This window comes from Nicotiana attenuata, unplaced genomic scaffold, assembly GCF_001879085.1.
Source record: "Nicotiana attenuata strain UT unplaced genomic scaffold, NIATTr2, whole genome shotgun sequence".
In the NCBI taxonomy this organism is placed as follows: domain Eukaryota; kingdom Viridiplantae; phylum Streptophyta; class Magnoliopsida; order Solanales; family Solanaceae; genus Nicotiana; species Nicotiana attenuata.
Window position 1 is genome coordinate 222005 of NW_017671189.1, and position 11169 is coordinate 233173.

Below are 11169 nucleotides of genomic sequence, written 5' to 3' on the forward strand. Positions count from 1 at the left end.
CGCGAATACAGCGAATACACTACCGTAATAACTAAATAGTAGCTATAGGAAGTAATTGTGTATATGGTAGCTATAGAAAATTAATGGCCACTAACAATAGTGATTTCTGAAAATTCCTCTATATTATATTGCTACTTGTTACCATTGTCTGGGCTTTGTCAAACCTCAAAACCGAGTAGGTATTTTGGATACTTTTCTGGAACCCCCAAGCAAATTGGGGCTAAGTGCACCAATTTCCATTTTTAAGTCTACTATTAGAAATATATTCATAATTTATAATGTATTTAATAATTAGTCCATTCTTCCAAACTTTTGGACTTAGTGTTCTGAATATATGAGCTGCTAATTTGAAATTCAGGACTAATATCCTGAATTTTTAAACTAATAATTTAAAATTTAGGATATAAAATTCGAATTTCTGGACACAATTTTTGAACTTTAGGACAGTTCTAAAGTTGTGTCCTAAAGTTTGAACCTTGAGGTTTAAATTTCAGGACATCGTGTCCTGAAGTTTGAGCGAATTAGCTAATCTTTACTATATTATAACTGTGGATATAATTTAAAAAACATGCTTAACAGTAGCTACCCGGTGTCATTTCCTATTTTAGTTAAGCATCAGGCATTAGTTGTAACATGAATTCATAAGATAGTCAGACTTAAGATCTTACTCCTTCCGTCTCAAATTATCTGTCGTGATTTCTAGAAATAGTTGTCTCAAATTATTTGTCACTATAAGAGTTCAAGACAAAATAAATTGCATTTTTTTCGTTTTACCCATAATAGTAATTGTTCTTGAAATGGAGATAACATGTAAATAGAGTAAATATTCAATGAAGAGATATTATATCTTCAGACATAAATAAAGATAAAATAGTCCAAAAACCCTCCTAATCAATGTTTCTTAAAGGGTGTAATACGACAAATAATTTGAGACGAAGGAGTAAAAGGCAAAAAAGATTAATTTCCCCTCCTGGATTTTGAGGAAGTGCTAATTATAATCATCCTGAGAACTTTTACATTAGTACTCTCCGAGAGATCTAGTGTCTGAAAGTTATAGTAGTATTTACTTTTCCTCTAAAAATAACTGGTGGATGGAAAGAAGGTAAAGAATTGTTAAATTTACCTTCTAGCAGAAGAAAACCAAGAACTTAAATGCTTGATGTGATCTGAAATTTATTCCATCCATATTTCTGAATTAGTTGAATTATATGAAAAGGCAGCAGCAGAATGTAACCAAATTAATTGAATTTACTAGATAGTGGAATTTCTCGACTTTATGTCGAATGCTAAATTCGCCAGCAGCCAATGTGACAAAGAACTACTACTTCATAAATCCTTAAAGTGCTCGAATTTGTATCTACAAAGTAGAACAGAGACTATTTCCTTTTTTAAAGAAAAATACTTTTCTACAATAACCATAAAACTGTTGCAATAAAAATAGTGTATATATGTTTATGTGTCCTATATACTCCGCTATGTTGCCATAAGATTTTTTCTTTCTGTTTTGTTAAGAAAATATTTAACTGCCCACATTGCATAATCAATTAAACTCATGTACTCTACTATCTTAGAGTACTCGAATTTCAAATGACTTGACTTGTTTTTGGACAGTGCTTCTAATTTTGAGGTGTATTAATGAGATTCTCATTGTATTAATGGTCAATTAAGATATTGTCTTGGGAATGCTCAACTTCATGAATTACCTCTTGGGATTTATGCGTTGATTTTAAGATGGGTAAGACAGCCTACGTGATTTAGCCTCGATCCTTACGTGCCCCAACTGAGCAGCAGTAACTATGAAATTACTGAAATTTGAACTTATATCTCTATTCCATCTGGTAGTTGCTATCTGGACTTAAATTTCATGATTCTTTTCTCCCTAGATTATATCCTCTTGGCATAGGCGGATTGATCACGTCCAACTATGTCTTATAAAAAGGACTAAACGGTCGTTGCAAATATATTCTGGTCAATAAGTCCGGAGTCGAATCCCACAGGGAATTAACCTATTAAACACAGCTAGTAGACTCACACAAATTCACGTAATCAATCTTCAGAAATTTTTAAGTAACATATTGGATGTTTACTAACTAAATATTACGTAATAAAACTGCAATAAATAATAACTAACTACGAACGGGTTGTAGACAAGAATTGGAATGATCTAAGGTTATGATTTCTCCTATTGTCGGAATCCTTTACGCTATGTCTTCTATAAATTTGCTAAAGTCTTCTCTACCGATCATGAGCAGTCTGACTGTCGTAACTCTCTCCCGAGTATTGACCACAATATACTAGACATATTCTCCCAAATTACGCTAGTTGGCCTTAAGTACAGCTCACTCAGATCACACCAATATTTCGTTATCCCTAATCCCACCTTTAAACCTTTCGTATTGATCCCTCATATACGTTAGGAGTGATGTTGTTCAACAACTACCAAAATATGCACTCTCTCTCGAGTAATACATACTAAATAGGTACAGTTAATTGAGGTCCCGTCAATCAACAATAATAATAATATAGTTGAACAAATAGAGAAAATACTACGACAAATCTATATTAACGTAACAAGAAAATCATCCTCCAATAGGTTCCGTCAAAACCCTAGATTAGAAGTTTAGCTATCTATAATAGTTTTCATAACTACAACATAAGAATTCATCATCAATGATAAAAAAAGGGAGGAAGAAAGATAAAACTCGTTTCCGAATCTTCCGTCTTGCTCCTTGCCTGTTCTTGCCTTCAAAATTCTTCTCCAAACTCCGATACCCTCTTTTTGGGCGAGCTAGGCTTCATATAGGTCAAGGAAAGTCGCCTCTGGAAATATAATTTTAGCCCTGAAATAATTTTTCTCGGAGGGATGTGCGCGGACGCGCACCTGGCAGGTGACCGCGCATCTGGCCGCGTACTTCGGCCAGTTTCTGCTTGACTTGCGCGGCCCAGTACACGGTCAGTGCGCGGCCGTGCACCTGGGCAATTTTCTACACTTTTTTTCGTGCTTCTTTTTAAGTGCGCTAACCTCCTTCGATCCTCTAACGAACTCCCAAATTACTCCATAAGCTTTTACTTGGCCTTCAACGCTCCATATTTGCTCAAAACGCTCCTTAACCTCATTATAGCCCGGAATTGCTCCTGCAAAGCATAAAACACTCAATCAGAGCAATTTATTACCATTTAACGCTTAGACATCAGTAAAGTGCAGCCAATTTAGAATGCAAATAGTGGCCAAAATACATAGTTATATCTTACTATTAATACCCCACACTTAAACCATTGCTCGTTCTCGAGCAACCAAACCACACTTTCCACAGACACCACCTTACTTAGCGACTTTCCTAACTCATCACACCAAGAATATTTCAAATAGACTAATTAAGTACAGTAGTGTAACATCTTCACCTCAAGAATTGACGCACAAGCACCACGCATTATTCATAACTTACTCACTTACTCTACACAGAGGTCCAGAATCACCTTTCCTTCATGAATCAAGTGTCCTCACACAACAAAAGAGAGTAGTTCCACACACAATACAATTTAAGAACAATTAGGAACTCAAGATAGAAAGAATTCACTCACTCTCAGAAACGACATTCATGTGCCACAAGAAATGCACCATTGCTTATCCGTTGGGTACTACTCTACTAATTGAGTTCATTCAGTTAAGGATCAAGTAGGACTTTTAACTGGTTGTAATGTAGGCTGCGGGACGGGTATGATACATTTAGATATAACAGTGACTACACCTTCCTAAGCACTTTAATACATACACTTTAGCAGTTGGAACCCCACACTTACGTCAAACCATACTCCACCTTCAAATCCATTTGCATTAACTCCCAATTATTTAAGCACCTTTTAATCAAGAGTCACCACTTATCAAGGAATATTTTCTTTTCTTTTCTTTCTTTTTCAATTCAAGTGGCTCTTATTTTTTTCAAAATAGTGCACATTTCTCCTTATTTCATTAGTTCCACTCAAAAGCCAACCAACCACCCCACACTTTAATTTTTACAAAGTCATAACAATTCAAGTGCTCATGAGAGGTGAAAAGGTTCAAATAGATGGTTAATTCAAACAAATGTGTAAGGCTTGTAATGTGGTTGCTAAGAAAACAGGATTAAAGGCTCAAAGGAGTTAACCAAGATACATAACAATTAGGTGGTAAAAGCATATCACTGGCTCAACAAAGAAACGTTTATATCACTTCCAAGACTGAACAAAACTACGATTTCGCTTTACAAACACACGGGGCAAGTTCTAGACATCAGATGAATGCACAGAATACAACAAACCTCATACTCACATGGCACCTGACTCACTCAAGATTGGATCATCAACAACACTCTAGTCAAAGCACTTAAGCCAAGTTAAGAACATGCAATTTAAGGCACTTATATAAGAGTTGACAACTGAGCCTAAGAGTCACACTAAAGCACTCGCTATTCTCAAGGCATAACGAAGTTAAGAGACCTTGTTTTCATTTCTGCCCATAGCCCAAGGGTTCTTACTTCTACAAAAATAAAACTAACTACACCCGGTTCAAATGAAACCCTTGAAAAAGAACCGTGGTCCAAAGAAAAACCAAGGGGAAATTGCTACACCACGTAACAACAGAAAATCTTTTTGTCTTTTTCCTTTCGACTTTAATCCCTCAAGAAACTCGTCGAATGATATCCATCCTCGGGAAAGTCGAACTTTTGATTTTTTTTTTTTATACTCTTCAAACTGACACTAATCTACATTACTCTATATATATATACAACATAAATACAACACATCCCCCACCCCACACTTTAAATGGTGGCATGTCCCCATGTCACACAACGAAAAATGTAAGGCAAAGGAGGCTTCCCTGATAGAGTCAGTCCTGGTCGGAGACAGTGCTGGGATCGAGATGGCACGCCCTGCCAAGCGTACGCAGCCATGCCAGAACCTTCCTATCAGATTTGGCATTTTGGGCAGCAAGGGCATCCACTCGAGCTCCCAAGTACGTGACAGAAGTACGCATCCCCGCCATTTCCTGCCTAAGGTCGTCATTCTCGTGTCCCATCTGACAATTAAGGTTCACTCAACAACCTGCTCATGCGGTGGTGAAGCAGCTACAATTGTAGCTTGCCCTTCATTACCCTCTTCTGGAGCATCCGACTCATCGCTACTTGACTCAACAGGTGCAACATGATCCTTCCAAATTACCACTTTATCAGCCCGGAACTTCTGTTCTTTTTTAACTTTCCCATCTAAGTCCCTGTTTTCTGGTACACGTGTCGCACGGCACAATCTAGTGATTAAGGACGGAAAGAAGAAACCATACCTTTGCACCGGACAACGAATGAACATTTAGTCATGAATAACCTTAGCCACATAAAAATCATGGCCATTGTTAAAACACCAAATCAGTGCAGCCCGCGGACCATTCACCTGAGTGGTATTGGAAGAGGGCAGCAAGCGGCTATTGATGACGTAGAACCAACACTTCCCTTCAAAGGTGAGCAAAGCCGAATGAAACGTCCGCCGCAGCGTAATCCACACTACTTCCTTGTTGGGCACATATATTGTCCTAAAGAACACCTCCCGCGAGATGATACTCTGCCATAGGTGTCATAGTAGTCCTCCGCGTCAGGATCTTCCCTAAATATTGGCAACTGGTAAGCCTTCCGAATGCCCTCTATGGAGGCGTCCACACTCCTTTTCCACACCGTGCAGACGTGGTTCACATGTTCCGGGCAATTTGTATAAAACTCCCGCACAATCATTAAATTGGCTTCATCCGATTCTTCAAACATGATATCCAGCCTGCGCCGAACCAATTCAAGATACATATTGGGACAATCATTTTGGAGGGACCCCATATCAATTCCCCTTTCCGGTATAAGTTTCTTGGAAAATGTTCCTGAGCCGCGCTGGATACGAACTTGGTACTATCATACTGGCGAACATTAGCCGAAGCTCGCGGCCGGGATGATCCAGCGTGACCACTAGAGGATCCACCTGTGGTTCTTCGTTTCTTGGATGGCGTAATACTACCTGAAACAAATACCACCATCAGCGAAAGGCACGATATGTGAACCAATGGCGGTTACTCAGACTTCACCAGCACACTTGTTCACAAAATTACATTCTCAAACTCATTGTGGCATTATACAAACACCTGAAGTGCACAATTAACCGAACTCCCAAACAACAATTTGATAACCCCAATTCAACCATAGATACACCAATGTCAACCTAACCCATCATGATGAAATTCGACTATTACCCCGACATACAAACAAGTGTAACTAGAAAAAAAAAAAGAAATCTACTACACGTCAAAAACAAATAACTTAAACTAAACTAAGATGGGGAAAAATTAAAAAAAATAGTGGCACTTACCTAAGGGACTTGTGAGGATATGGGTTGGGGAGAACAAAAAGGAAAGCAAAAGAGAAGGGATGAGAGAAAAGGGAAATTATGGAAGAGAAGAGACGAGGTGAAAGGGGTAGGATTTTTTCCCATTGATTTTGAAGGGTAGAGAAGGGCGACAGGGCTTTTTCGGTTAGCAGAATAGGGGGGGTTGGGGGTTTTAAAAGAAAAAAAAAGGAAAATAAAATAAAATAAAAGAACTAACTAATTAAATACCCTACAAAACGGAGCCCAGTGCGCGGTCAGTGCACGACCGCGCATCTGTTGCAGAAAATTCTAAAAATGCGCGGCGATAAGCACGACTGCGCACGTTGAATTTTTTTTTATTTTTTATTTTTAGTTTTTATAGCTTGATTTAACGTCGCGATACGAAGAATACAACATTACAATGGGTTGCTTCCCATGAAGCGCCTACTTTAACGTCCGGCACGACGCAGGTCATCACACTTAAGGCTCGCTTAACATTGGTGGCTCGAGCAAATGAGTCACCAACACTACTTTCGCGTCATTCATGCCCAAATAATGTTTTAACCTGTGCCCATTGACTCTGAACGTGCGAGAGTCAGTTTCTGCAGCAATATCTACGGTACCAATGGGGTGAATCTCTACCTCATGAAATGGTCCTGACCATCTTGACTTTAAATTGCCCGGAAATAACCTCAAACTTGAATTGTAAAGAAATACCATATCTCCGGGTGTAAAACTCCGCTCAAGGATATTTTTGTCATGCATCATCTTCATTCTCTCTTTGTATAGTCTTGTGCTCTCAAAAGCGTAGTAGCAAAACTCATCAAGCTCGTGCAACTCTGTGACTCTACTTGTACCAGCAACTTCTATATCGAGATCCAGCTGCCTCAATTCCCACAAAGCTCTATGCTCCAACTCCACTGGTAAGTGACACGCCTTCCCAAACACCAATTTATACGGCGACATGCCGATCAGAGTTTTGAAAGTGGTACAATAGGCCCAGAGTTCATCATCTAACTTTCTCACCCAATCCATTCTTGTAGCATTCAGAGTCTTTGTCAAAACGCTCTTTATCTCCCTGTTCAAAAATTCCACTTGCCCACTCGTTTGTGGATGATATGGGGTGGCAACCTTGTGGCGTACACCATACTTTTCTAACAACTTTTTGAAGGCTCGATTACAGAAGTGGGTGCCTGCGTCACTGATTATTGCCCTTGGAGTGCCAAATCGGGTGAATATATTCTTTCTCAAAAACCAATTACCCCCTTTGCATCATTTGTAGGGAGCGTTGCAGCCTCCACCCATTTGGACACGTAGTCCACAGCTACAAGTATGTACTTGTTGCTATATGAGCTGACGAAAGGCCCCATGAAATCGATTCCCCATACTTCCAACACTTCTACCTCCTGAACTGGGTTCATAGACATGTCATATCGGCAGGAAATATTCCTGGTTCGTTGCATTCATCATAACCTTTCATCCATAAGTGTGCATCTTTGAACAATGTCGGCAGTAGAAGCCCAACTCCAAGACTTTCGCAGCTGTCCTTACACCCCCCCGAAATGGCCACCATATGGTGACGTGTGACACGCCTGCAAAATAGGAGACTGGTCTATCTCGGGGATACATCTCCGGATCATGTTATCAACACAAATCCTGAACAGATAAGGCTCATCCCAATAATACATGCGACAATCCCGAAAGAACTTTTTCTTTTGAACAGAGGAATGGTCATAAGGAACAATACCGCTCGCCAGGTAGTTTGCAGTGTCTGCATACCATGGCGCTACCTCAATACTCGTGGCTAATAGTTGTTCATCCGGGAAAGTCTCCACAATCTCTTCCATCTTAACCTTCTTCTCGGCTCCCTCCAGCCTCGACAAGTGATCAGCCACTTGGTTCTCCGTTCCCTTTCGGTCACGAATTTCCAAGTCAAATTCTTGCAGCAGTAGCACCCATCGAATCAGGCGCATCTTTGACTCCTTCTTCTCAATGAGGTACCTGAGAGTAGCATGGTCAGTATAAACAATTACCTTTGAGCCTATCAGGTATGAACTGAATTTGTCAAATGCGAACACCAGTGCTAACTTCTCCTTCTCGATCACTGTGTAATTTAGTTGGGCACCACTCAAATTTCTACTTGCGTAGTATATTGGATGCTTGACTTTATCTTTCCGCTGCCCAAGAACTGCTCCCACAGCATTGTCGCTTACGTCACACATCATCTCAAATGGTTGCTCCCAGTCAGGTGCAAATATAATAGGTGATGTCACCAGCCTCTTCTTCAATTCCTCAAAAGCTACCCTACAGTCATCAGAAAACACAAAAGGGTGATCTTTTTCAAGCAATTTACACAACAGGTTAGCAATTTTGGAAAAATCTTTTATAAATCTCTTATAGAAACTGGCGTGTCCTAAGAAACTTCTTATTGCCTTGACGGAAGTGGGTGGAGGAAGATTCTCTATCACATCAACCTTTGCACAGTCTACCTCAATGCCCTTACTCGACACTAGGTGCCCCAACACTATACCTTCCAGTACCATGAAATGGCACTTTTCCCAGTTGAATACCAGATTAGTCTCGATACACCTCTTCAACACTCTTCAGTAGTTCATAAGGCAATCATCGAATGAATTCCCCACTATTGAGAAGTCATCCATGAAGACCTCCATTTCCTCTACCATATCTGTAAAGATGGCCATCATGCACCTTTAGAATGTGGCAGGTGCGTTGCATAGGCTAAAACGGCATTCTCCGAAAGGCATAGATTCCATAAGGGCAGGTGAACGACGTTTTCTATCCATCCTCCGGGGCAATAGGGATCTGATTATACCTCGAGTATCCATCTAGAAATAAGAAGTGGGACCTCCCTACCAATCTATCTAGCATCTGATTAATGAATGACGGTGGAAAATGGTCTTTTCGGATAGCTTTGTTCAACTGTGTGTAATCCATACAGATTCGCCAACCTGTGACTGTTCGTGTTGAGATCAACTCGTTATTCTCATTTTGCACTACAGTCAAACCGCCCTTATTTGGCATACACTGAACTGGGTTGACCCAGTTACTGTCAGAGATGGGGAAGATGATTCCCGCGTCTAACCACTTGATCACTTCTTTCTTCACCACTTCTTTCATATTGGGGTTCAGCTTTCTTTGATGTTCCCTGGAAGGTTTGTGCCCCTCTTCCAGTAAAATATTATGCATACAAAATGCCGGGAGATACCTTTAATATCTGCAATGGTCCAACCAATTGCAATCTTGCACTCCATCAATACCTGCATAAGTTGTTCTGCCTGCACATCTAACAAACTAGATGAGATAATAACAAGTAAAGTTGAGTTAGGTCCCAAGAAAGCATACCTAAGATGAGGTGGTGGTGGCTTCAGTTCCAACTTTGGTGGCTATTCTATCGATGGCTTAGCTGGGGGAGTTTTCCTTTCTTCTAAGTGCAAAGGCTCAAATTCAAGCTCCCTTTCGAAAACCCTTGGCCTTCAAGAGCCAGTACCCACTCCGCCAAGTCCTCTCTATTTGCTTTATCTAAGTTCATGAGACAGGCTGCTAGGGGGTCTTTAGCATTCAAGGTCTCATCTTCTTCCTCCAAAATCACATCCACAACATCTATTAGAGAGCAGTTAGCAAATTCACTTGGTCGGTGCATATATTTCTACACATTAAATGCTATCTCTTTATCATTTAGTCTCATTTTTAGCTCTTCAATTTCACAATCAATTAATACTCTCCCAATGGCCAAGAATGGTCTTCCCAAAATTATAGGAATCTCTTCGTCAACCCCACAGTCAAGAATGACAAAATCTGATGGGAACAAAAACTTCCCAACTTGTACTAATACATCATCAAGGATACCAAAGGGCCTCTTCACTGTCCGGTTGTCCAGCTGTAGTAACATGGACGTGGGTCTAACTTTTCCAATACCTAACCTTTTGTAGATAGCCAGGGGCATCAAGTTTATGCTTGCCCCCAAATCACAAAGTGCCTTAGCAAACGCATAGTTGCCTATTATGCATGGGATTGTGAAACTCCCTGGGTCAAACAGCTTCTCAGCTATGGGTCTCGTCAAAACAACACTACATGTCTGAGTCAGTGTAACCGTGGCCAAGTCTTGAAAGTCGAACTTACGGGACATCAAGTCCTTCATCATTTTTGCATATCCAGGAATTCCTTTAAGGAGTCAATCAATGGAATGGTCACCTGAATTTGCTTCAACATCTCCCAGAATTTCTTATACTGCTCATGTTGATACCCAATTTTCCCCTCATATATTTTAATAATGCATATATACTTTCAAAACAGTGCATGAGCATCAACCAGCAATTTTCCATAATTTTCTGCAATTTTAAAAGGATTTTAATTAATTTTTTCTAGCATTTTATTATCCAAATAATTACTAATTGCATCACAAATGGTTTTATGATAATTTTACTGCTTAATTTTTTTATCTTATATGTATACTAAGCCTTGATTATTTCATGAATAGCCGTATGTACATGTTAGGGTTATAATTGTAATGACTTTGTAATAATAACCCATGTGTGCATAATTACCTTATTTCATAAGAAAATAACCTTTTGTACTTTTATAATACTAAGTAATTATTTTTAAATTATTTTCATGCACAAATGATATTTTTATCAATTATAGATGATTTTATAAAATTGTTTTATTAAGTTAATTGGGTATTTTAAATATAGCCTCTTTCAATTGATTTTTCGGACCTAATTACCCAGCCTAACACCTAAAATGCCTAACCCAATTACCCAGCCAAATTACTAT

The 11169-nt window shown here is 39.4% G+C and overlaps 1 protein-coding gene across 1 annotated transcript; it reads right to left on the reverse strand.

Moving 5' to 3' along the window:
• Positions 1–10042: 10042 nt before the first annotated feature.
• On the reverse strand, positions 10043–10605 carry LOC109206533. The gene is made up of 2 exons (XM_019369356.1): positions 10588–10605; positions 10043–10471 (listed from the first exon to the last, which is right to left on the reverse strand). The coding sequence occupies exons 1-2, from the start codon at positions 10603–10605 to the stop codon at positions 10043–10045; spliced, it is 447 nt and encodes a 148-aa protein (XP_019224901.1).
• Between the last annotated feature and the right edge of the window lie 564 nt (positions 10606–11169).